The sequence below is a fragment of the Aquarana catesbeiana genome, linkage group LG07, assembly GCF_042186555.1.
Source record: "Aquarana catesbeiana isolate 2022-GZ linkage group LG07, ASM4218655v1, whole genome shotgun sequence".
In the NCBI taxonomy this organism is placed as follows: domain Eukaryota; kingdom Metazoa; phylum Chordata; class Amphibia; order Anura; family Ranidae; genus Aquarana; species Aquarana catesbeiana.
Window position 1 is genome coordinate 303,322,439 of NC_133330.1, and position 24,973 is coordinate 303,347,411.

A 24,973-nucleotide genomic window follows, 5' to 3' on the forward strand; every position below is an offset into this window, starting at 1 on the left:
AACTATAGACACTTCTATTTCTGAAAGCATTCTTAATTTACAGCATTTTTTCATACTTGCCTAAAACATTTGCATGGTAGTGTATACATAGTATAATACAGGGGTAGGCAACCCCCGTAACTGGTGCCGCAAGCGACACACAAAGCCTCTTTTGCTGGCACTCGACTCCCTCCCCATCAGCAGAGCACCGCAGGGAAGTGTCAGTGAGACACTAATGCATTCCAATTTCAGAGTTCCCGCACCTGCACTGAAGGGGAGGCACTGTGCCCCCACACATTGTAAAAGATGGGAAATATTGTTTGGTTCTCTAACCTTGCTGTAGCTGCGATCGTCAGCTTTTGTGATTGGGAAGAGATTTGGTGCAGCTCTGCTGGGGGGGGGGGTCCCTGTTTCCAGGAGGAGGAGGACTGTCATTGGCCACTGCTAAAGCCAATCACAGTCCTGCTAGCCCCGCCCACCTTCTGGAGGAAGATGACTTGCTTGGTTGCCACTACCAATTTCAGAAAGAAGGGATTTCACTGTGATTGAGAAAACCCCAATCAGGTGACAGTTTGTGGAATTACTGTTGAGCTGCTGGGCAATTTTTTAAAATCTTTCCTGAACCTTTACGTCACTTACTACTGAACCCCGGCACTCTGTGTCCCTTTAAGCCACAGCCAGCATTCAGCGCAATTAAAATCGCACCCAACTTTTCTTGTGGTGCAGAGCGCCGCACTTTTTCTCAGCTGTGGGGGGCCTCAACTTATGATCCTGCACACAGGCCCACTGCTTTCAGAAAATGCCCCTGACCTGAGCTCATCATTGCGCATCCATTCCAGATGCTTGTATGTGACATCACATACATCACACACATCACACACATCACATACAAGCACGTGGGCTGGATGCAAGAGTTGGATCAGCAGGATGAATGTGCCAGGACAGGTAGATGTGTCTCATCTCTGCTTCCTTTCACCACTCTGCATATCACGCGTATCATAGATGAGAAGAGCGTACAGCGGTGGGGAAAATGAGCAGGAGGGGTTCAGAGGTGGGACAGATGAGCAGGAGGGCAAAACGGTGGGGTAGATGTGCAGGGAGGTACAGTGGTGGAAAAGATGAGAAGGGGGTTCAGCAGTGGGACAGAAGAGCAGGGGGGTTCAGTGTTGGGGCAGATAAGAAGGGTGTTCAGTGGTGGAACAAAAAAGTAGGGGGGGTAGAGCAGTGGGGCAGATGTGGGGAAGAAGAGCGGGGGGGGTACAGAGGTGAAACAGATGTGCGGAAGGTACATTGGTGGGGCAGATGAGAAAGCAGGTTACAGTGGTGGGGCAGATGAGCAGATGGGTTCAGTGTTAGGACAGATGAGAAGGTGATTCAGTAGTGAGACAGAAGAGCATGGGGATACGGCGGTGGAGCAGATGTGCAGGGAGGTACAGTGGTGGGACAGATGAGAAAAGGGTGTACATTGATGGGGCAGATGAGCAGGGGGGTAACATTGGTGGGACATAGGAGCAAGGGAGTACAGGGGTGGGGCAGATGTGCAGGAGGTACAGAGGTGAGAGGGATGAGAAGGGGGTTCAGCGGTGGGACAGAAAAGCAGGGGGGTACAGTGATGGGGCAGATAAGCAAGGGGGATTCAGTGTTGGGCCAGATGAGAAGGGGGTTACAGTGGTGGGAAAGATGAGCAGAGGGGTTCAGTGTTGGGGCAGAGGAGAAAGGAGGTACATTGGTAAGACAGATGAGCAAGGGGTTACAGTGGTGGGGCAGAGGAGCAGGAGGGTACAGAGGTGGGGCAGATGTGCAGAGGGGTGCAGAGGAGAAAAGAGGTACATTGGTGGAACACATGAGCAGGGGGTTACAGTGGTGGGGCAGAAGAGCAGGGGGAACAGAGGTGGGACAGATGTGCAGGAGGTACAGTGATGGGACAGATGAGAAAGGGGGTTACAGTGGTGGGGCAGATAAGTAGATAATTTCAGTGTTAGGACAGATGAGAAGATGGTTCAGCGGTGAGAGAGAAGAGCATGGGGGTACGGTGGTGGAGCAGATGTGCAGGGGGTTACAGTGGTGGGGCAGATAAGAAAGGGGGTACATTGGTGGGGCAGATGAGAAAGGGGGTACATTGGTGGGGCAGATGAGAAAGGAGGTACATTGGTGGGGCAGATGAGCAGGGTGGTACAGTGGTGTGGCAGATGTACAGGGGGTTACAGTGGTGGGGAAGATGAGCAGGGGGTTACAGTGGTGGGGCAGATGAGCATGGGGTTACATTGGTGGGGCAGAAGAGCAGGGGGTTACAGTGGTGGGTCAGATGAGCAGTGGGGTACAGTGGTGGGGCCGATGTGCAGGGTAGTACAGTGGTGAGGCAGATGTGAAGGGTAGTACAGTGGTGGAGCAGATGTGAAGGGTAGTACAGTGGTGGGGCAGATGCACAGGGGGTTATAGTGGTGGGGCAGATGAGCAGGGGGGTACAGAGTGAAACAGAATTGCAGGAGGGACAGTGATCTGAGGTGTGAAGGTGCATGAATGGGGCTGATCTGAGGCGTGAGAGTGCAGGATGTTAATTTCTCACTACCAAAGTAGTTTACAGCATTTACGTTATAAAAAATGCTTTTGGTCATTGAGAGTGTGAAGTTGACTTTTTTTGTTATAAAATCGGCATGCTCAATTTCTTTGAAGAACATTTTTCGGCACACTGTGCTCAAAAGGTTGCCTACCCCTGGTATAATATATGTATATAATAATATATTGTTTGTTTTACAAATAAACATTTAATACACAACAAAGGATTTCCAGAGCACTATAAGTTAGCTAAAGAAACTGAACAGCAGAAACTTGCTTTTAAATATCTTTAGAAATGATATAGGGTCTGGGCTTAAAAGTACAATTTCAGTCTGTGTAGATGACACCAAACTATACAGTGGAATAACGTCCTTACAGGATGTCTCTAATTTACAAGCCAACCTCAATGCACTGTCTAATGTAAAGTTATGCACTTGGGGGCTAAGAATATGCATGCATCATACATATTAGGGGGAGTCTAACTGGGGGGATCCGTAGTGGAGAAGGATCTGGGGGATTTGGTAGATCATATGCTCAATAACAACATGCAACGCCAAGCTGTTGTTTCCAAAACAAGCAAAGTCCTTTCTTGTATTAACCTCCCTGGCGGTATGATTATTCATATTTTTGATGCTGAAAGCGGTACAATTATTTTGCATGGAAATTTGGCGTTTTATATTGTAGGCCTGTAGTTCTTAGGAATAACTCACTTAAATCTGTCCAAACAAGAGTCTAGTAGACATCTCGGGTATGATAAAGTTTGAAACATGAAATCATAAATTATAATATAATAAATAACTATAAATAATTATACCAAATAATAATATAATAATAATAAAAATTATTCAATAATGTAAGCAAATCAAAAACACTGAAATTTGCTCAGTTGCAGAATTGTCGCTGTCATTACTTTTCAGTGTTTGATGACGGATCTCCCCACAAATCACTATCGCTCAATTCTGTGAGTGATTCTAATTTATTATCGCTGTTTTCTAGCTGGTCTAAAACCACTTTACATATAAAGGGACGGTTTTGGTTGCTATGGACAATCTCCAGTTTCCAGGCAGAAAGAACAGTTTTTATAATATAAAACTGCATGCAGGACACTGGAGAAACCACTGGGGACAAAAGGGATGTGAAACAATTTCATACAGTAATGTAATCTGTAAGATTACAGTGTACTGTATATGTATTGTGTGTGTTTAACTTTTTGAATTTGGCGCTGTTCTCCGTCCCCGTGCGTCGCAACACTCGCAGGGAACGGAGCCCAGCGCTGTGATACATCGAGCGGAGGACGAGTCGCTCACACTGCGGGGAGACATCGCAGGATCCAGGGGACAAGGTAAGTAAGCTCTTCCTGGATCCTGCGATGCAATCCCGAGTCTGGTTTGGGGTTACCGCTTTTGGTTCTGAAATTCCACCCCGAGTCAGACTCGGGAATACCACCAGGGAGGTTAAGAGAGGTATGGACTCCAGAGAGAGAGATATTATTTTGCCCCTGTACAAATCATTAGTAACACCGCATCTGGAATATGCAGTTCAGTTTTGGACACCAGTTCTCAAAAAGGATATTGGGGAACTGGTGAAAGTGCAGAGAAGGGCAACCAAACTAATAAGAGGCATGGAGGAGCTCAGCTATGAGGAAAGATTAGAGGAACTGAATTTATTCTCTCTTGAGAAGAGGAGACTAAGGGGGGATATGATCAACATGTACAAATATATAAGGGGTCCATATAGTGAACTTGGTGTTGAGTTATTCACTTTACGGTCATCACAGAAGACAAGGGGGCATACTTTACATCTAGAGGAAAAGAGATTTCATTTCCAAATACGGAAAGGTTTCTTCACAGTAAGAGCTGTGAAAATGTGGAATAGACTCCCTCCAGAGGTGGTTCTGGCCAGCTCCGTAGATTGCTTTAGGAAAGGCCTGGATTCTTTCCTAAATGTACATATTATAACTGGGTAATAACATTTATAGGTAAAGTTGATCCAGGGAAAATCTGATTGCCTCCCGGGGGATCAGGAAGGAATTTTTCCCCTGCTGTAGCAAATTGGATGATGCTTTGCTGGGGTTTTTCACCTTCCCCTGGATCAACTGTGGGTATAGGATTGGGTATATGGGATTGTGTGATGTTATTTTTTTAATTTATTTTTTATTTTTATGGTTGAACTAGCTGGACTTGTGTCTTTTTTCAACCGGACTAACTATGTAACTATGTAACTGCTTACTTTCTCACAGCTGCATAGCCAAGCTTTTTTTGTTTGTGGTATCTTTCCATATTAATAATCATTTTTTACTGCTAACCTTAATAGTTACTTTTAATTTTTGTTTTCTAGGGACCACCTGGGACTGAGGGGGACACTGGAGCTCAAGGAGATCCTGGAATTAAGGTGAATATTAGTGTGGTCTGAAATTGTACACATTGCCTACACACATGGGAAGCAGCCATTTTTTTGGAGGATACAGTTTACAGACACAAACTTATTTAGGACATGGGAAATTGCTAATAAGAGTACAGGATATCTGAACCAATTTTTTTGTTTTGCATAGAGTAGGGGATGCTTAAGGCCTCTGTCAGTGTTTTTTTCTTTGCTCTCCTACTGGGGAGATAGGCTTTTACTTCTGTTTTTGAGGCAGAAAGAGGAGAGGAAATCCAACCTGAAGGAATCATATGGAAGGGGATAACGGTAAATAAAGAAATAAAAGCTGGCCATTTTAAGCACCCCTGTCAGTAATACATGGTTTGTCTCTGACTGCTACATCTGCAAGAGAGCTTGCTCTGTTGAAAAACAACAGAATTGCTGGCAGGATCACCAGATTAAAATAAGGAAAAAAAGCCATGAAAAGAAAATGAATGCACCCACCACATCTAAGAATTGATAAGCTGCAATATGATAAATGTTTGCTTTTGGGTTTAATAGAATTGAATAGAGGGGACGATGGAGGTACATGTCCTAGTGACATTTGTCTAAGAGGGAAATTTCCTAATTTAGAAGAGATTTCCTCTCATTTCCTTTTGTGTTTACAGGATAGGAAGTGAAGGGAAATTTCCCCAATGGTGCACAGATGAGAATTAAAAAAATTTATATGTTCTCTACTCTATCCAAAATGAAAAAAAAAACAACAAAGTTTTGGCTTTAGATTTATTTTAACAAAGTGGAATAGCGGAGATTATCTTTGCTAAATTAGCACAGAGTTAATTTTTATTTGATTTCAGGGAGACGATGGGCCTATGGGAAATGTTGGGGCACCAGGAGAGCCAGGCGTACGGGTAAGTTCATTGTGTTGTGGGTTCCTTGTAATATTAGGATAGCTTTTGCATTGTCTTATTTATATTGTATTAGGTTTTCACAGTGGTTGCCATAGGGGAGCAGCTGATCTGGGCTACTCAAATTACTTTTGGCCTACTGACAGATTTATGCCCTTGCTTGTAAATTCCAAGGCACTTCAAGACTTAAGTTTATAATTGTGTTTATTTCCCATATTTATACTGTATAGTGCTGACTTATTATGTGGCATTTTCCAAAATGCATATACAGAGCCAATTGCATCCCTCTAGTCCCTCTAGTCCCATTCAAATATTTTATCTAGCGGTTTCCACGCTTACCCCAGTAGAAGTTACAGAAGTATCTGTATAAAAAAACTCAAAATGTCTCAAACCAGCTTTTATAGATTATGTATAACATGATTATCAATACAAAAATGAACCCCTTTTCGAAATAAGAAAATTTAGCTGTAACCTAAGATTACAATTTTATATATCATACCCTTAAAAAAAAAACAAAACACAACACACACATCATACCTATCTAAAGATCTGCATTCAAGATATTTCTTCATGTGCATTACTAAACTCTGCTTTTTAATTGGGCAAGCTTGGAAGCATGAAAAAGGTCATTCCATAAGTTTCTAACCACAGGTACACTCATTTGCTTGTTTAGAATGATCAGTGATTAGCTTGTATAGAGGGAAAACATTCCTATGATGATCTATTTTATCTACTTCTGTAACCATTAGAGCAATAATCAATATAGCTAATTACTACTCAATGTATTTGCACACAAGATCTATCATAATGAGGTCTTACATCCTACATTTTGAAACCTGCAAACTCATGAAGTTGTGTCCTTTAAGTTAGTTTATATGTTGGTAAATAAGTTATGGTTTATACAGTTAGGTCCATATATATTTGGACACAGGCAAAATTTTCATACTTTTGGCTCTGTATGCCGCCAGAATAAAATTAAAACGAAACAATCCAAATGAATTTGAAGTGCAGACTTTCAGCTTTAGGCTGGGTTCACACTGTTGCCAGATGCGTCTCACAGCATGGGTCCGGTGCGTTCCTGTTCTCTGTTTCAGGGATGAATCAGGGCCAAATTTATGCAACTGAGCCAAAGGCGCACAGGACCTCTGTGCTAACCACCGCAGCTGCCCCGCAGATATGTGAACCATCTTCATAGAGCTGGGCACACTCTTCTGGCATGCGAATTGGAAGCAGGGAAACCCACATCCAATTCGCACTAGTGTGAACCCAGCCTCAATTCAAGGGGATGAACATAAATATCAAGTACAAATTTTAGAAACTGCAACCATTTTTATACATTTCGGGGGCTCCAATGGATATGTACAAATGAATATAATCTGAAATTAAATGTTAATTTTTAATATTTTGTTGAGAATCCTTTACTGGCAATGACTGCCTGAAGTCTGGAACCCATGCACATTACCAAAGACCGGGTTTCTTCCTTTCTGATGCTTTGCCAGGCTCTAACTGCAGCTGTCTTCAGTTGTTCTTTGTTTGTGGGTCCTTCTGCCTTTAGTTTTGCCTTCAGCAAATGAAATGCATGCTCAATTGGGTTGAGATCAGGTGATTGACTCGGCCATTGCAGAATATTTCACTTCTTTTCCTTCAAAAGCTCCTGGGTTGCTTTTGCAGTGTGTTTTGGATCATTGTTCATCTGTACTGTGAAGCGCCATCCAATCAACTTTGATGCATTTGGCTGAATCAGGGCTGACAGTATATCTCTAAACACTGCAGAATTCATCCGGCTGCTTCTGTCTTCTGTCACATCATCAATAAACACCAATGACCCAGTGCCACTGGAAGCCATGCATGCCCATGCCATCACACTGCCTCCACCATGTTTTACAGATGATGATGTGTGCTTTGGATCATGAGCTGTTCCAAGCCTTCTGCACACTTTTTTCTTTCCGTCATTCTGGTACAGATTAATCTTAGTTTCATCCATCCAAAGAATGCTTTTCCAGAACTGGTCTGACTTTTTTAGATGTTTTTGGCAAAGTCTAATCTAGCTTTTCTATTCTTCAGGCTTATGAATGGTTTGCACCTTGTGGTGAGCCCTCTCTATTTGCTCTTGTGAAGTCTTCTCTTGATTGTAGACTCTGACAATCCTCCTGGAGAGTGTCCTTCACTTGTCTGGATGTTGGGAATGGGTTTTTCCTTTACTATAGAGAGGATCCTGTGATAATCCACCACTGTCTTTCATGGATGTCCAGGCCTTTTTATGTTGCTGAGCTCACCAGTGTGTTCTTCTCGCCTCAGAATGTACCAAACTGTTGATTTGGCCACTCCTAATGTTGCTGCTAGCTCTCTGGTGGATTTGTTTCATTTTTGAAGCCTTACAATGGCCTGTTTCACTTGCATGGACAGCAACTGTGCCTAACTGTATAATTTTACCTTTAATAAAGCTCTTTATTGCTACATTAGCTGTTCCCTTTATGTTTGTTGCACGTTTTTAGGGGTTGAAACAGGCAAAGAGCAGGTAACATAATACCTCCTCACTGCCTGTCAATAACACAATTTCAACAAGCCCTATTAGTTTCTAAAGAATCAGCCTACATTTAAGTAATATGTAATCTTTAAAGGGAGCCTAGTTGGCTGGGTCAGCCCCCGGCTTTTTATATGTCTTGAATACTTCAACACTGAGACCTTCTTGCTGTAATCCCTGTCCTCTGAGAGTTTTGGGTGGCTCAGTTCCACCTGATGCATTCTCCATAATGTACAATAACTAACACAGATCCAATAGGAAAAGAGAAACACTCTTAAAATGGCCACAGCATGTGTGCAGTCCAAGGAACCCAAGGGCAAAGATGTGACCAAAAGAGTCCCAATCCTATTTTGAATGTGTCAGGTGGTTTAACTCTCCAGCATGTGTCACTAATTGGAATTTAAAGCATATGTCAAGGCAAGATAAATTAAGACATGTGCAGTACATATCTGCAATACTTGCATACGTCCTGTGTTTATCCCTTGCAAGTACAGAAAAATACCTGTAGCTCTGCCAGAAATGCACTCAGCTCTTAAGCTCTGTTGTGGGCTGACAGCACATAGCAAATTTGTGGACTGGGTGGTGTCAGCCCTGCTCAGTGTTTTTGGCTAAACTACTCAACCACTCCTTCTCTCAGATCTCCACAGCATAAAGGTTAATAATTCTGTAATAGATAAGAACTAGGAGGGCTCTTTAAGATAACACAGGAAGTGTGCAGAGGACACATGACAGCTCTACATTTCTGACATAATTAACATTTTTTTTTTTTAACGTACTAAAAAGATATAACAACATACTTCCAATGGTATATTAAACAGTCCAAAAGGGAAACAAATACTGTAAGAGAAGTTCAATGTTAGGGCTATGTTAACTAACCCTAAACCATTCAAATACGTTTGGCTTGTGTTAACTATACATCTTTTTTTTTGCACTAAACAGGGAGAACCAGGTCCACCAGGGGAAGAAGGTGTCCAGGGAAAAGATGGCCCAAAGGTAAACTCATGCCATCATGTCTGTCTTCATATGACATTTGTTATATTACGCAATGGGGTTGATTTACTAAAGGCAAATAGACTGTGCACTGTGCAAAGTGCAGTTGCTCCACAGCTTAAATGTGGTAAAGGTTTCTCTGTGCAAAAAATATCCAATCACGTGGAAGGAAAATAAAAAAAAACAGCATTTTTGCTTGCACATGATTGGATGATGGAAGTCATCAGAGCTTCTGCTCATTTACTAAGCTCTGGAACAACTGCACTTTGCAAAGTGTACAGTCTCTTTGCCTTTGGTAAATCAACCCCAATGTGTCTTTTTTCCTTGAACTCTCAGTAAGTGTGGCATGTACATAAGTGCTCAAACTTGTTTTGAAGGGAGAACCAGGAGATGCTGGCCTTCAAGGAGAGACTGGTGAAAAGGCAGAGGCCGGGATAGCAGGAATCCAGGGATCTGTCGGAGGGCCTGGCATAATGGGATTACCTGTAAGTAGGTTTTCTGCAGTTTTATGAGCAGAAGCTTTGGTTTCTCTTATCTAATGCACCATAAATACACAATAATCACATAGACCTCTATGAGGATTTGTACTCATTGGCTGAGGTTTATTTTACAGCCCAAAATGGTACACACTACCAGTTTTATTTTGTTCAACCCAGCAGGCTGAACGAAAAGAAAACTGGCAGCTTAGGTCGAAGCCGCTGTACTTACAATCCGATTTTAGTACAGAAATTTCCCCTGCTGTTCTATTGTGTTCTGACAGGGGGACGGCCCCCCCGCCAGAACACATCGGTCAGCGCTCTCAGCCGTTGGCTGAAAGCGCTGACCGGGAGCCGGTCGGCAGACCTTTTTTCAGTCATGCCCCTTCGAACGGCTGACCTCTGTCAGACTGGATGCAGTACACATGTGTCAAATGTTTGCCAGTTTCTATTTAACTGGCCAATGCCGCCCAACATTCAGCCCATGTGCACTAGGGTTTAGGGGTCTGTATATAGCAGAGATCAGATACCCCTATCTGCTTTTCGCTGAATACAGCACCTACTTTTTACAAGCCATTCATAAAATGTAGGCTGGAGTTGTTTCTCCTTAATACTGCACAATGGGAATTTTTTGCGTGAATATTAAAATCCTGTTTTTTTAAGAAATGTTTAGTTACCTTCAATCCTTTCTTTTTTACTGTTGTGATTTACTAATATTTTAAAGTTTAATGTTTAATCATTGAAATTGTCTTTTATGAGCAAACAGGGTCCAGAGGGCAAACAGGGAAATCCAGGGATAAGAGGTCGTCCAGGCAGAAAGGTAATTTCTTTATGGGAAAGTAATTATTTTTGATTTTTTAGCAGAACACTAAATTATACAGTGCCTTGAAAAAGTATTCATACCCCTTGAAATTTTCCACATTTTGTCATGTTACAACCAAAAACGTAAATGTATTTTATTGGGATTTTATGTGATAGACCAACACAAAGTGGTACATAATTGTGAATTGGAAGGAAAATGATAAATGGTTTTCTAAATTTTTTACGAATAAATAACACAAGTGTGGAGTACATTTGTATTCAGCCCCCCTGAGTCAATACTTTGTAGAACCTCCTTTCACTGCAATTACAGCTGCAAGTCTTTTTGGGGATGTATCTACCAGCTTTGCAAATCTAGAGAGTGACATTTTTGCCCATTCTTCTTTGCAAAATAGCTCAAGCTCTGTCAGATTGGATGGAGATTTTCTGTGAACAGCAATTTTCAAGTCTTTTCACAGATTCTCAATTGACGTTAGGTCTGGACTTTGGGTCATTCTAACACATGAATATGCTTTGATCTAAACCATTCCATTGTAGCTCTGGCTGTATGTTTAGGGTCATTGTCCTGCTGGAAGGTGAACCTCCGCCCCAGTCTCAAGTCTTTTACAGACTGTAACAGGTTTTCTTCTAAGATTGCCCTGTATTTGGCTCCAGCCATCTTCCCATCGACTCTGACCAGCTTCCCTGTCCCTGCTGAAGAAAAGCATCCCCACAACATGATGCTGCCACCACCATGTTTCATGGTGGGGATGGTGTGTTCAGGGTGATGTGCAGTGTTAGTTTTCCATCGCACATAGCGTTTTGCTTTTAGGCTTCTCGTAAACTGCAAACGGGACTTCTTATGGCTTTCTTTCAACAATGGCTTTCTTCTTGCCACTCTTCCATGAAGACCAGATTTGTGGAGTGCACGACTAATAGTTGTCCTGTGGACAGATTCTCACACTGAGCTGTAGATCTCTGCAGCTCCTCCAGAGTTACCATGGGCCCCTTTGCTGCTTCTCTGATTAATACTCTCCTTTCTCGGCCTGTCAGTTTAGGTGGACAGCCATGTGTTGGTAGGTTTGCAGTTGTACCATACTCTTACCATTTTTAGATGGTGGATTGAACAGTGCTCTGTGAGATGTTCAAAGCTTGGGGATTTTTTTTTATTATAACCTAACCCTGCTTTAAACTTCTCCACAGCGTTATCCCTGACCTGTCTGGTGTGTTCCTTGGCCTTCATGATGCTGTTTGTTCACTAAGGTTCTCTAACAAACCTCTGAGGGCTTCACGGAACAGCTTTATTTATACTGAGATTAAATGACACACAGGTGGACTCTATTTACTAATTAGGCGACTTCTGAAGGCAATTGCTTCCACTAGATTTTAGTTAGGGGCATCAGAGTAAAGGGGGCTGAATACAATTGTGCGCCACACTTTGCAGTGTTGTCACTGCCCCCTCCACTCACATCTAGTTGGACATTTGTCTCCTTGTGAGCAGCATGGTCAAACAGCAGTTGGGGGGGGAGCTGTCAACCACTCTGCCACCACCCCACAGATCAGAACAGGACCAAGTACTACCTTCACTTGTGCAGCTGCTGTCTTTACCCTCTATACCCTTCATTTTTAATTCACATGAGACACAGGGGCACGGGTGTTTATTTTGTATATACTTCCTACACTTAGTCCCCTAGGAAATACAACTACAATTTTCAATTTGTAGGGATGCTTTTTTTTACAGGTAGGAAGAGATGCTTTCTAAAAGTAAAAAAAAAAATATTAACATGGCCCTAACTCATTAACACCTGCGAAAATATTCGTTGATTCCTTATTTCCATGTTGTGCCATGTAGACACAAATGCAAAACGGCACCAAAATACTACAGATGTGAACTCAGTGATTTCTACACTGCAAAGTCCTTTCATGAAAGAAATCCTATGAAAAAATATCAGCCCTCACAATAACTATCGCATCATTTCTGTCCACAGGGAGAAAAAGGACAAATGGGGCCAGTTGGAGAAATTGGAAGCATCGGTGATCAGGGACAGCAGGGCAAATGGGGCCTCAAAGGGTCGCGGGGAACACGAGGACCAGTGGTAGGTTTTCACAAATGTGAATGAGGCTTGCATCATCTTTGTGCAATCACACACATTATATTTACAACATGCAGAAGCTGGCCCTGTGTTTATCTGCCTCTGTAAAGTAAATTCTGAGTTTAGATCAAAGAATGGCAATTATCCTGTGAGCTAAATCCTTCCTCCCAGTTCCAGAGGGCATAGCTAGTTAAGATCCCACTATCTTCCCACACGATCACACAGGAAGATGTCTTATTTTTTCAAAGTGGAACAATTACAAAGCTTTTCATAATCAGATGTCTGAATATCCTGTACATCCCAGCACAGGAAGCATAGGGGTTGATTTACTAAAACCGGAGAGTGCAAAATCTGGTGCAGCTGTGCATGGTAGCCAATCAGCTTCTAACTTCAGCTTGTTCAATTAGAGCCCTTGCACACTGGGGCGGTTTGCAGGCGCTATTGCGCTAATAATAGCGCCTGCAAACCGCCCCGAAAGTGCCGCTGCTGTCATCCCAGTGTGAAAGCCCCGAGGGCTTGCACACTGGAGCGATGCGCTGGCAGGACGGTAAAAAAAGTCCTATCAGCAGCATCTTCGGAGCGGTGAAGGAGCGGTGTGTATACCGCTCCTTTACCGCTCCTGCCCATTGAAATCAATGGGACGGCGCGGCTATACCGCCGGCAATGCGCCTCTGCAGAGGCGCTTTGCGGTGGTATTTAACCCTTTCTCGGCCGCTAGCGGGGGGTAAAACCGCCCCGCTAGCGGCCGCATACCGACGGTAAAACACCGCTAATAATAGCGGCGTTTTACCGCCGACGCCGCCCCCCGCCCCAGTGTGCAAGGGCTCTTAAAGTAGAACTATAGGCAAACCTTTTTTTTTTATTTTGGATAGAGCAAGGGAGGGTTATAACTTCTGTCATTTTTTTTTTTTGCCATCTGTTTTACTTTGCGGAGATTTAATTTCACTTCCTGTCCCCTGGCCAAACAGGAAGTGAGCGAAAATCTCTGCAAATTAAGGGAATTCCTTGGGGACCCCAGGTCACCAGAACTAGTCTCCCCATTGGAAGATTTCCCCTCTATTACTTTTCCGGGGACAACCCAAAATTTGGGATTTTCTTTTACGTTCACTTTCAATGATAATGGTAAGCAGGACAAAGGAGGGTGACTCTCCCTAATCGGGACACAGACAGCAAAAACAAAGACTAACAAGCATTATAATCCCTCTGCACAATATCCAAAACGAAAAAAAAGTTTTGCTTTTAATTATACTTTAAAGAGGAACTGCAGTCTGCTTATATAATTTGTAATAAAAACATATTTGCCATTCTGAAGCTTCCCCCCAACCACTATTATTTTATATACTGTGATTCTGTACTTGCCAAATATGCTGCAGAAATCTCTCTCCACTGAGTCTGGCTGACATCCATTTTAACTGTGGGCAGCAGAAGCTGCTGCCTGTTCACTTCCTGGATTTACACAGGCACACAGAGGCTCACCTCCAGCTTTGCAGCTCTCATTGGCCCTCTTATAACTCATCCCCAGTTGTGCTCATACGTTTATGAGCAGAATTTATGATTTCTTGGCCATGTTTCAGAGAATATGAATGATAACACAAAAACCTGAAGCCATTTATTATCAATCAACTGTGTTTACTCTTTTTAAATCATAATGACAACAGAAACTACCCAAATGACCCTGATCAAAAGTTTAAATACCCCAGTTCCTAATGCCATGTATTGCCCCCTTTAACATCAATGACAGCTTGAAGTCTTTTGTGGTATTTGTGGTTGAGGCTCTTTATCTTCTCAGATGGTAAGCTGCCCATTCCTCTTGGCAAAAAGCCTCCAGTACCTGTAAATTCTTGGGCTGTCTTGCATGAACTGCACGTTTGAGATCATATATATATGATCAAGTATCTCATATATATATGTATAAAAAACGGTTATATCTTTGTGTTTTGACAGGGCCATCTAGGAGCCATGGGGCCGGAAGGAGAGCCTGGGATCCCAGGATATGGGGTATGAATATAATCCATTACTTTAGTCCTTACAAAAATTTGTAAGGGTAAACGTATGCAGGCCAAAGTAGCCAGATGTTTCTACGATTCCTATGCAAATCTGGTGGTGAGAAATTTACTTCTCAATTCCTTTCTGCAACCAGCTGTTGTGGCTATTATGTCAAAAAGTTGTTCTTTTATTTTAAATTAACAAAAATGCTGCATGGTGAGTGAGATTCCATCAGCTCTGTAATGACCAAAATGTTGTGATCTTTTTGCTGGAGTCCCTGAAAGATATAAGAAGACAAGATGAGTCAACCCAGTGATCCCCACTGTTCTCTGATTAAATTGCTTGCCATCAAATGCCAAAGAAATTATACACTGGGGTTGGTTTACTAAAACTGGAGAGTGCAAAATCTGGTGCAATTGTGTATAGAAACCAATCAGCTTCCAGGTTTTATTGTCAAAGCTTAATTGAAAAAGCTGAAGTTAAAAGCTGATTGGTTTCTATGCGGAACTGCACCAGTTTTTTCATTCTCCAGTTTTAGTAAATCAACCCAACTATGATGTCTACCAACACAATGACATACTCTAGTCTATGCACTAAATTTGCATATAAGTACTTTCTCTGCATTTTGAAGCAAAATAGGTCTAGCCAGTACAGTGAAATATACACTATGGGGTCTGTTTAAAGATTTTCACACAGGTTGTTTTCACACAGGTTCACCCAGGATTCATGCATTTTGAATAAAGTTAGAAAATGTGTGAAAGTGGATGAAAGTAGATGAAAGTTGTATGAACCTTGGTTAAAAACATTTCTAAATAGACCCTAATGCCGTGTACACGCGAGCGGATTTTACGGCAGATTTTGTCTGGTGGACTTTACGATGGACTTTCCGAATGAACGGACTTGCCTACACACGATCAACCAAAGTCCGACGGATTCGTACGTGATGACGTACGAATGGACTAAAACAAGGAGGTTCATAGCCAGTAGCCAATAGCTGCCCTAGCGTCGGTTTTTGTCCGTTGGACTAGCATACAGACGAGCTGACTTTTCGACCGAACTCGAGTCCGTCGGACAGATTTGAAACATGTTTCAAATTTAAGTCCGTCAAGCTTTTGAGAAAAACAAAGTACGCTGGAGCCCACACACGATCGAATTGTCCGACGAAATCCGGTACGCTGGACCAAGTATGCCGTAAAGTCCGATCATGTGTACGCGGCATTAGAGACCATGTTTGTGGACACCTAATCATCACACCTTTGTGAGCTTGTTGGCAATTCCATTACAAACTTATAGGCATTAATATTGAGCTATAGCACCAAACCTCCCCTTTGGTGCTATAACCTCCTTCACTCTTCAGGGAAGGCTTCCATAAAATGTTGTAGTGTGTCTGTGGGAATTTTTGCCCATTCAGCCTAAAGAGCATTTGTTAGGTCCAAATAGTATTGGATAAGTACACCTGGCTTGCTGTTCCAATTCATCCCAAAGGTGTTCAAGTAAAGGTCAGGGTTCTGTGCAGGTAATTCAAGTTCCCCCACACCACTTATCAAACCATGTCTTTATGAAGCTGGCTTTCTGCACAAGGGCATTGTAATTCTGGAGCAGAAAGTGACCTTCCTTAAACTGTTGCCACAACTAGTAAGGTTGCAATTATCTAAAATATCTTTGTATTTTGTAGCATTAACAATGCCCATCTGGAAACAGCTTAATTTGGTCATTTGGAGGGTAGACCACCTACTTTTGACCATATAATGTACATTAACCACTTGCCGACCGCCTCATGCAGATATACTGCGGCAGAATGGCACGGGCAGGCAGAGTAACGTATGGGTACGTTACTCCCCTCCCGCTGCCGGGGGGCGCAATCGTGCCCCCCCTCCGGTGCTTGAGGCAGTCGGCATCGTTGCAGGAGCGATCTGTCCTGAGGGGGAGGCCACTGATTTATGGCCTCTCCCTCACGATCGCTCCTGACGAATGGGAAGCTTCCTCTGCTTCTGAAATGTAAACAGAAGCAGAGGAAGTGATGTCAACTCTCCTTGTGTAGCCTTTTCATTCCGGCGCCCAAGGAGAGAAGTTTGCACCAACAGCACACTAACACCAGTACACATAGGCACACAAATCACCCCCAATTACCCCCCCCCCCCGCAGGGCAATTAGTGGTAGGCTCCTTCAGGTCTAGGGTACCCCCCTAACCCCCCCTAATAAAGGTTTAACCCCTTGATCACCCCCCCAGTTAACCCTTTCACCCCCTGTTGCCAGTATCTCTGATTGATCATTTTTCTGATCACCGCATAAGTGTCATGGGTGACGCTAGTTAGCCTGTTAGTTATTTAGGATCATCGTCAGCTTTTTATAGGGTCAGCTACCCCCATATACTACTACCTAATAAAGGTTTTAACCCCCTGATTGCCTCCTAGTTAACCTTTTCACCAGTGATCACTGTATAAGTGTTACGGGTGACGCTGGTTAGTTAGTTTGTTTTTTATACCCGCCGTTTATTACCCAATAGAGGTTTAACCCCCTGATCGCCCGGCGGGTGATATCAGTTAGGTTTTAGTGTCAGTCAGGGTCTGCGTCGCCCCAGGCAGCGTCAGATTAGTGCCAGTACCGCTAACACCTGCGTTTTGCCCCTCCGCCCAGCCCACCCAAGTGCAGTATCGATCGATCACTGTCACTTACAAAACACTAAACACATAACTGCAGCGTTCGCAAAGTCAGGCCTGATCCCTGCGATCGCTAACAGTTTTTTTTGGTAGCGTTTGATACAATTGCTGACAGCCTAGGAGCTTTTTTACCTGTGAGTCTCACTAGTGTACCAGTAAATTTAGAGCCCAAAATGGCAAATCGAAGGTACAGTAGTGAAGAGGCCAACACGTTTCTGAGCATGACAGATAGTGAAGAGGAAGTCACTCATCTGTCAGATTCAGGCTCAGACTACGATCCTGTAGACCACAGTGGCACCATGACAGATAGCTCTGATGACGGATTTGTGGTCCCTGCCAAGGTCAAGCTTACCAGACCCCAATCTTCTTCTGCTGTTGTTGAGGTGCAAGAACCAAAGGGCTCTCCTATGGAGCAGAGAGCCAGTACTAGTGCCACTCATCCTTCTGGTGAACTGGCAAGCACCAGTGGCCTAGTACACCCTGGTCGTACATCCAGCACTGCAGTATCACGTGGTGATGTTGGGCACTGATATATGGAAGGCACCCATATATTGGACCTGGACGTCCAGAGGATACATCCACTTTGGGACGGTTGGATACTCATCCGCCCGTTATGCAGCCTATATTACATAGGCTCCAACGATCGTCTGCCTCAAGTAGATTCGCTCAATATATATTGATGTTGGAAACACAGTACATTTACAGCTTTTCCATCATTAGGGTCTGGCATCCATGAAATATTTTATTTGACCTTGGTGTCCTGAGTGCTGCCTGAACACAGAATCATTCCATTGGAACTTATACATTTGTAAAACATCTTCAACTCTCAAATCCCTGATGAAGGTATCAGAATACTGGAAACGCGTCGGGTATCGGGGTATGTCACCCCTAGGAGAGTACATATAACATGATCATTTTCATCTGTATATCTTCTGTTCTGTTTCTGTATGGAATGTATTTTTGTATGTTGTAGACCTTCCCACGTCTTTTTATTGTATACCATTAAAAACATATTTTTTATCTTAAGAGTTGGTGGTCTATTAAAGTCCCACTAAGGGGGGTATTCTTCTTTGGTCTAATGCATGAGGGATGGGACCACCACACTCTACATTAGATATGATGGAAGCCTCTTTCTTTCTTTCTGGCGAGTCCCATAAGTGCAGTTCAAGTTGGTGAGGTGACAAGCACAAGTAATCTCCCGCTGCCACCAAGAAGACAAAGACAGGCCCATCGTGCCCATAGTGTCCTTCCTGCAGAATTTGCCAATCCTAATTGGGAGTCCACCACTTCTGCAGCACCCATACTTCCCCCATTCACTGGCCAACCCAGAATTCAGGTGGAAACAGTTGATTTTACGTCACTTAATTTTTATTTACTGTTTTTCACGGAAGATCTCTATAGATCTATTGTGAACCAAAGTAATTTGTATGCTGGTCAATTAATCGCCGCTAATCCCCAGTCCTCCCTTGTCAGAGATTGGAAACCAATTATGGTTTCCGAATTTAAGACCTTTCTGGGCCTATCCCTCGACATGGGCATAGTTAAAATTAGTATGTTGCGGTCATATTGGTCCACTGACCCAATTTACCATATGCCCATGTTCTCTGCCTCCATGACCAGGGCACGATATGAGCAGATCTTGCAGTTCATGCATTTCAACAACAATGAACTCTGTCGTCCTCGTGGAGACCCTGGATACGATCGGCTCTACGAAATTCGGCCCCTCGTAAACCACTTCAACCAACGTTTTGCAGACTTGTTTACTCCCCATCAATTTGTCTGCGTTGATGAGTCCCTGATTAAGTTTTCTGGCCGCTTGTTTTTCAAACAGTATCTTCCCAGCAGGCGTACCAGATACGGGGTCAAGATGTATAAGCTCTGTGAAAGGGCCACAGGCTATACATATAGTGTTATGGTTTACGAGGGAAGAGAGAGTCGCGTAGAGCCGCCAAACTGCCTAGATTACATAGGGAGCGCTGGCAAGATTGTGTGTGGAACTTGGTGTCACCCTTATTCGGAAAGGGGTACCATTTTTATGTGGACAATTATTACACGAGCGTGCCACTTTTTAGTCACTTTTTTGATCATCAGATTGGCACATGTGGCACCGTGCGATCTAATCGCCGGGGCTTACGCCAGAGGCTTGTAGATTACCGTCTTAGGCTGGGGGAGAGAGCCTGCTTGAAGTGTAATAACTTGCTCGCTGTAAAGTGGAGGGATAATAAGAATGTTTTCGTTCTTTCCTCCCTTCATGCAGACACGACGGTCCAAATTTCTACTGCAACTGGTGTTGTGAAGAAACCCCTCTATGTCCACGAATATAACCAGGGCCGGATTTGCCACAAGGCCACCGAGGCCAGGCCTCGGGGCGGCAGTGGTGCAGGGTGGCCCCCCCCTTTCAGGCTGCCCGTTAAAGTCGATTAAGGGCACCGGTGCCCTTAGAAAAGACGGCTGCAAGCCGCCCACTACTGTGCATGCGCTGTTCTGAAGCCGGCTGGGCTCGGGAAAGCTCGTACGTGCTCGGCTGGGCGGCGCATGCGCAGTAGCATGATTGCGCTGCCCGGCGCCATTTTTGAAAAGATCGAGAAGTAATGTCAGCGGTGCGGCGGCGGGGGAGAGAGATGACATCTCTCATTGCCTGCACCGCTATTCCACCCTTCTCCATCTGGTGGCAGCCAGGCAGCGTGGTACGTGACATCAACATCTGGTGGCAGCCAGGCAGCGTGGCAAGTGACATCTCCATCTGGTGGCAGCGTGGCAAGTGACATCTCCATCTGGTGGCAGCGTGGCAAGTGACATCTCCATCTGGTGGCAGCCAGGCAGTGTAGCAAGTGACATCTCCATCTGGTGGCAGGCAGCGTGGCAAGTGACATCTCCATCTGGTGGCAGGCAGCGTGGCAAGTGACATCTCCATCTGGTGGCAGCGTGGCAAGTGACATCTCCATCTGGTGGCAGCATGGCAAGTGACATCCCCATCTGGTGGCAGGCAGCGTGGCAAGTGACATCTCCATCTGGTGGCAGCGTGGCAAGTGACATCTCCATCTGGTGGCAGCGTGGCAAGTGACATCTCCATCTGGTGGCAGACATAGTGGCAAGTGACATCCCCATCTGGTGGCAGGCAGCGTGGCAAGTGACATCTCCATCTGGTGGCAGGCATAGTGGCAAGTGACATGCTCAAGGCTCCCAATGATTCTGCATTATGGTGAGTTGAACTATTTCATTTTACATTACAATGTAATGATAGAAGTAATGTGTTTCAATCATCCTGACACCATAACAACCATGGTGCCGGGGATGATTGAAGCACTAACACCAGCCATTGCCTTGAAAAATTGCCCACAAAAAATCCTTACCCCTGGTGCGCTTACCCTGAAGTATTCTAGTCTGTACAATTAAAGCCAGTTATTTTCAGTGTTCTTGTGTGTGGAGATATGTTTTTAATTGATCTATTGTAGCAGTCATCGATAAAGGACAAGAATGGTGGTGGGGGGGGGGGGGGGGGCGACATTGAAGGACCCGGCCTTGGGGCGGCAAAGGGAGTAAATCCGGGCCTGAATATAACCGAAATATGGGAGGGGTGGACCTCAACGACCAGTTGTTGGCGCCGTACCTAGTTGCCCGTAAGGCCAGACGCTGGTATAAAAAAGTGTCTGTATACTTATTTCAGTTGGCTTTGCTGAACGCTCATGTGCTATACAGAGCTTCAGGACGGACTGGATCCTTCCTTAAATTCCAGGAAGGGATCGTCAGAGCCCTTCTGTTTCCAGACGGTGCTCCACCTCACCTTCCCAATCCAAATGCAGTAAGCCGGCTGCATGAGAGGCATTTTCCGTATGTCCTCCTGAGTACCCTCACCCAACAAGCCCCCCAAAGAAGATGTCGTGTCTGTAGCAAGCGTGGATATAGGCGTGACACCCGCTATTATTGTCCCTCCTGACCTGACAATCCTGGTCTTTGCATTGGTGAATGTTTTGAACGCTACCATACACTAGTGGAGTTTTAGCGTAGGGTACAGCACTGCACAGACTAGACACACTTTTACAGGGTCTCCCAAGATGCCATTGCATTTTGAGAGAACCGAACCTGGAACCGAACTGTTACAGTTAGTTATAGTTACAAATAAAAGTGTAAAAAAAAAAAAAAGTAAAATAAAAACACAACAAAATATATATACTAAAAAAAACAAAAATAGTTGTCGTTTTATTGTTCTCTCTCTATTCTCTCTCTAGTGTTCTGCTCTTTTTTACTGTATTCTGTTCTGCAATGTTTTATTGTTATTATGTTTTATCATGTTTGCTTTTCAGGTATGGAATTTCTTTATACTTTACTGTTTACTGTGTTTTATTGTTAACCATTTTTTCAGGTACACCATTCAGCTGCAGCGCGGATTTATTTATCTTGACAGCAACAGCGTTTGCTCCCACGATACATAAAGCCGTGACTCCAGAGCTGTAGGAGGTGATTTCACCACCACAGTTAAAAAAAAAGAGCATATATGCTGAAGCATGGGGGCAGCAGGGGTGGAGGAGCGATTTGCTCATAACTTTTGGGGCGGATGCCCCCATGCTTTGGCATATATATATTTTAGGCACAGATTGCGTTAAATATGTTTTATTTTTTACTATTTTTTTTGTATTTGCTTTGCAGGTATGGTATGTCTTACTGGTATACTGTAATGTTACTTTGTTTTATTGTTAACCATCATTTGCTTAGCAGGTACACCATTCAGTTGCAGTGCGGATTTATTTATCTTGACAGCAACAGTGTTTGCTCCCACAATACATAAAGCCGTGACTCCAGCACTGTAGGAGGTGATTTCAAAACAAAATGGTGCATGTATGCCCATCATTAGAAGTGGGTGGATGGAGAGAGGTATTCTAATGGTGGGCATACCCACCGATCAATCTCTTTTTTCGTTCAGCCCATAGGCTGCGCAATATATGCCCAACAAGGACCAGCAACCTACTGGTATGTTGCTGGACTTTGAGTGGTTATACCAGAATGATGCCTGCGGGTTTAGGTATCATCTTGGTATCATTCTTTTCAGCCAGCGGTTGGCTTTCATGTGAAAGCAATCCTAGCAGCTAATTAGCCTCTAGACTGCTTTTACAAGCAGTGGAAGGGAATGTCCCCCCCCCACCGTCTTCCATGGTTTTCTCTGGCTCTCCTGTCCCAACAGTGAACCTAAGAATGCAGCCGGTGGTTCCGCCAGCTGACCATAGAGCTGATCAGAGACCAGAATGGCTCCAATCATCTCTATGGCCTAAGAAACCGGAAGCTAGGAGCATTTCATGACTTATGCCGCGTACACACGGTCAGACTTTTCGACCGGACTGGTCTGACGGACGCCGACGGACCAAATCCGGCGAACAATCCGATCGTGTGTGGGCTTCACCGGACCTTCAGCGGACCTTTCCAGTCCCAAATATGACGGACTTTAGATTTGGAATATGCTTCAAATCTTTACGTCGTAACTCCGCCAGACCCAGAAATCCGTTCATCTGTATGCTAGTCCGACGGACAAAAACCGACGCTAGGGCAGCTATTGGCTACTGGCTATCAACTTCCTTATTTTAGTCCGGTGTACGTCATCATGTACGAATCCGTCGGACTTTGGTGTGACCGTGTGTAGGCAAGTCCGGTCGTTAGAAAGTCCGTCAAAAGTCCGCCAAAAGTCTGTCGAAAGTCTGTCAGACAGGCTGTCGGACTTTTGTAACTAAAAAGTCCGACCGTGTATAGGCGGCATAGGCGGATGTAAACAGCGCCATTGGGAAAGCATTTTATCACACTGATCTTGGTGTGGTCAGATGCTTTGAGGGCAGAGGAAAGATCTAGGGTCTAATAGACCCCAGTTTTTTCAAAAAAGAGTACCTGTCACTACCTATTGCTGTAATAGAGGATATTTACATTCCTTGAGATAACAATAAAAATTATTTAAAAAAATGAAAGGAACAGTTTAAAAATAAAATAAAAAAGCAAAATAAATAATTAAAAAAAAACACCCCTGCCCCCCCCCCCCCCCTGCTCTTGCGCAAAGGCGAGCGCAAGCGTCGGTCTGGCGTCATATGTAAACAGCAATTGCACCATGCATGTGAGGTATCACCGCGAAGGTCAGATCGAGGGCAGTAATTTTAGCAGTAGACCTCCTCTGTAAATCTAAAGTGGTAACCTTTAAAGGCTTTTAAAACTGTATGTAGTTTGCCACCGCTGCACGTTTGTGCGCAATTTTAAATCATGTCGTGTTTGGTATCCATGTACTCGGCCTAAGATCATCTTTTTTATTTCATCAAACATTTGGGAAATATAGTGTGTTTTAGTGCATTCAAATTTAAAAAAGTGTGTTTTTTTTAAAAAAAAAATGCATTTGCAAAATCGCTGCGCAAATACTTTGTAGAAAAAAAATGAAACACCCACCATTTTAATCTGTAGGGCCTTTGCTTTAAAAAAATATATAATGTTTGGGGTTCAAAGTAATTTTCTTGCAAAAAAAAAAGATTTTTTCATGTAAACAAAAAGTGTCAGAAAGGGCTTTGTCTTTGGTTAGAAGAGTGGGTGATGTGTGACATAAGCTTCTAAATGTTGTGCATAAAATGCCAGGACAGTTCAAAACCCCCCAAATGACCCTATTTTGGAAAGTAGACACCCCAAGCTATTTGCTGAGAGGCATGTTGAGTCCATGGAATATTTTGACACAAGTTGCGGGAAAAAGACAACCCCAAGCTATTTGCTGAGAGGTATGGTGAGTATTTTGCAGATCTCGCTTTTTGTCACAAAGTTTTGAAAATTGAAAAAAGAAAAAAAAAAATACATTTTTCTTTTCTTTCTTTATGTTCAAAAACAAATGAGAGCTGCAAAATACTCACCATGCCTCTCGGTAAATAGCTTGGGGTGTCTACTTTCCAAAATGGGGTCATTTGGGGGGGGGTTGTGCTATCTTGGCATTTTATGGCCTTCGAAACTGTGATAGGTAGTGAGGAAAAAAAATGTACGCCCTTAGAAATCCTGAAGGCGGTGCTTGGTTTTCGGGGCCCCGTACGCGGCTAGGCTCCCAAAAAGTCCCACACATGTGGTATCCCCACACTCAGGAGAAGTAGCAGAATGTATTTTGGGGTGTAATTCCACATATGCCCATGGCATGTGTGAGCAATATATAATTTAGTGACAACTTTGTGCAAAAAAAAAAAGTTTGTAATTTTCCCACAACTTGTGGCAAAATATAAAATATTCCATGGACTCAACATGCCTCTCAGCAAATAGCTTGGAGTGTCTACTTTCCAAAATGGGGTCATTTGGGGGGGTGTTGTGCCATCTTGGCATTTTATGGCCTTCAAAACTGTGATAGGTAGTGAGGAGTGAAATCAAAAATTTACGCCCTTAGAAATCCTGAAGGCGGTGCTTGGTTTTCTGGGGCCCCGTACGCGGCTAGGCTCCCAAAAAAGTCCCACACATGTGGTATCCCCGTACTCAGGAGAAGCAGCTGAATGTATTTTGGGGTGCAATTCCACATATAACCATGGCATGTGTGAGCAATATATCATTTAGTGACAACTTTTTGTAAAAAATAATTTTTTTTTTGTCATTATTCAATCACTTGGGACAAAAAAAAAATGGGCTCAGCATGCCTCTCAGCAATTTCCTTGGG

The 24,973-nt window shown here is 43.7% G+C and overlaps 1 protein-coding gene across 1 annotated transcript in view; it reads left to right on the plus strand.

Annotated features, from left to right (window-relative positions):
* COL24A1 (collagen type XXIV alpha 1 chain) overlaps positions 1 to 24,973 on the plus strand; it is a 418,688-nt gene that overhangs the window by 319,398 nt on the left and 74,317 nt on the right. The window contains exons 34-40 of the mRNA XM_073593602.1: positions 4,873 to 4,926; positions 5,754 to 5,807; positions 9,268 to 9,321; positions 9,696 to 9,803; positions 10,561 to 10,614; positions 12,581 to 12,688; positions 14,630 to 14,683. Coding sequence (XP_073449703.1) covers positions 4,873 to 4,926; positions 5,754 to 5,807; positions 9,268 to 9,321; positions 9,696 to 9,803; positions 10,561 to 10,614; positions 12,581 to 12,688; positions 14,630 to 14,683 — 486 coding nt within the window. The remainder of the gene's footprint in view (positions 1 to 4,872; positions 4,927 to 5,753; positions 5,808 to 9,267; positions 9,322 to 9,695; positions 9,804 to 10,560; positions 10,615 to 12,580; positions 12,689 to 14,629; positions 14,684 to 24,973) is intronic.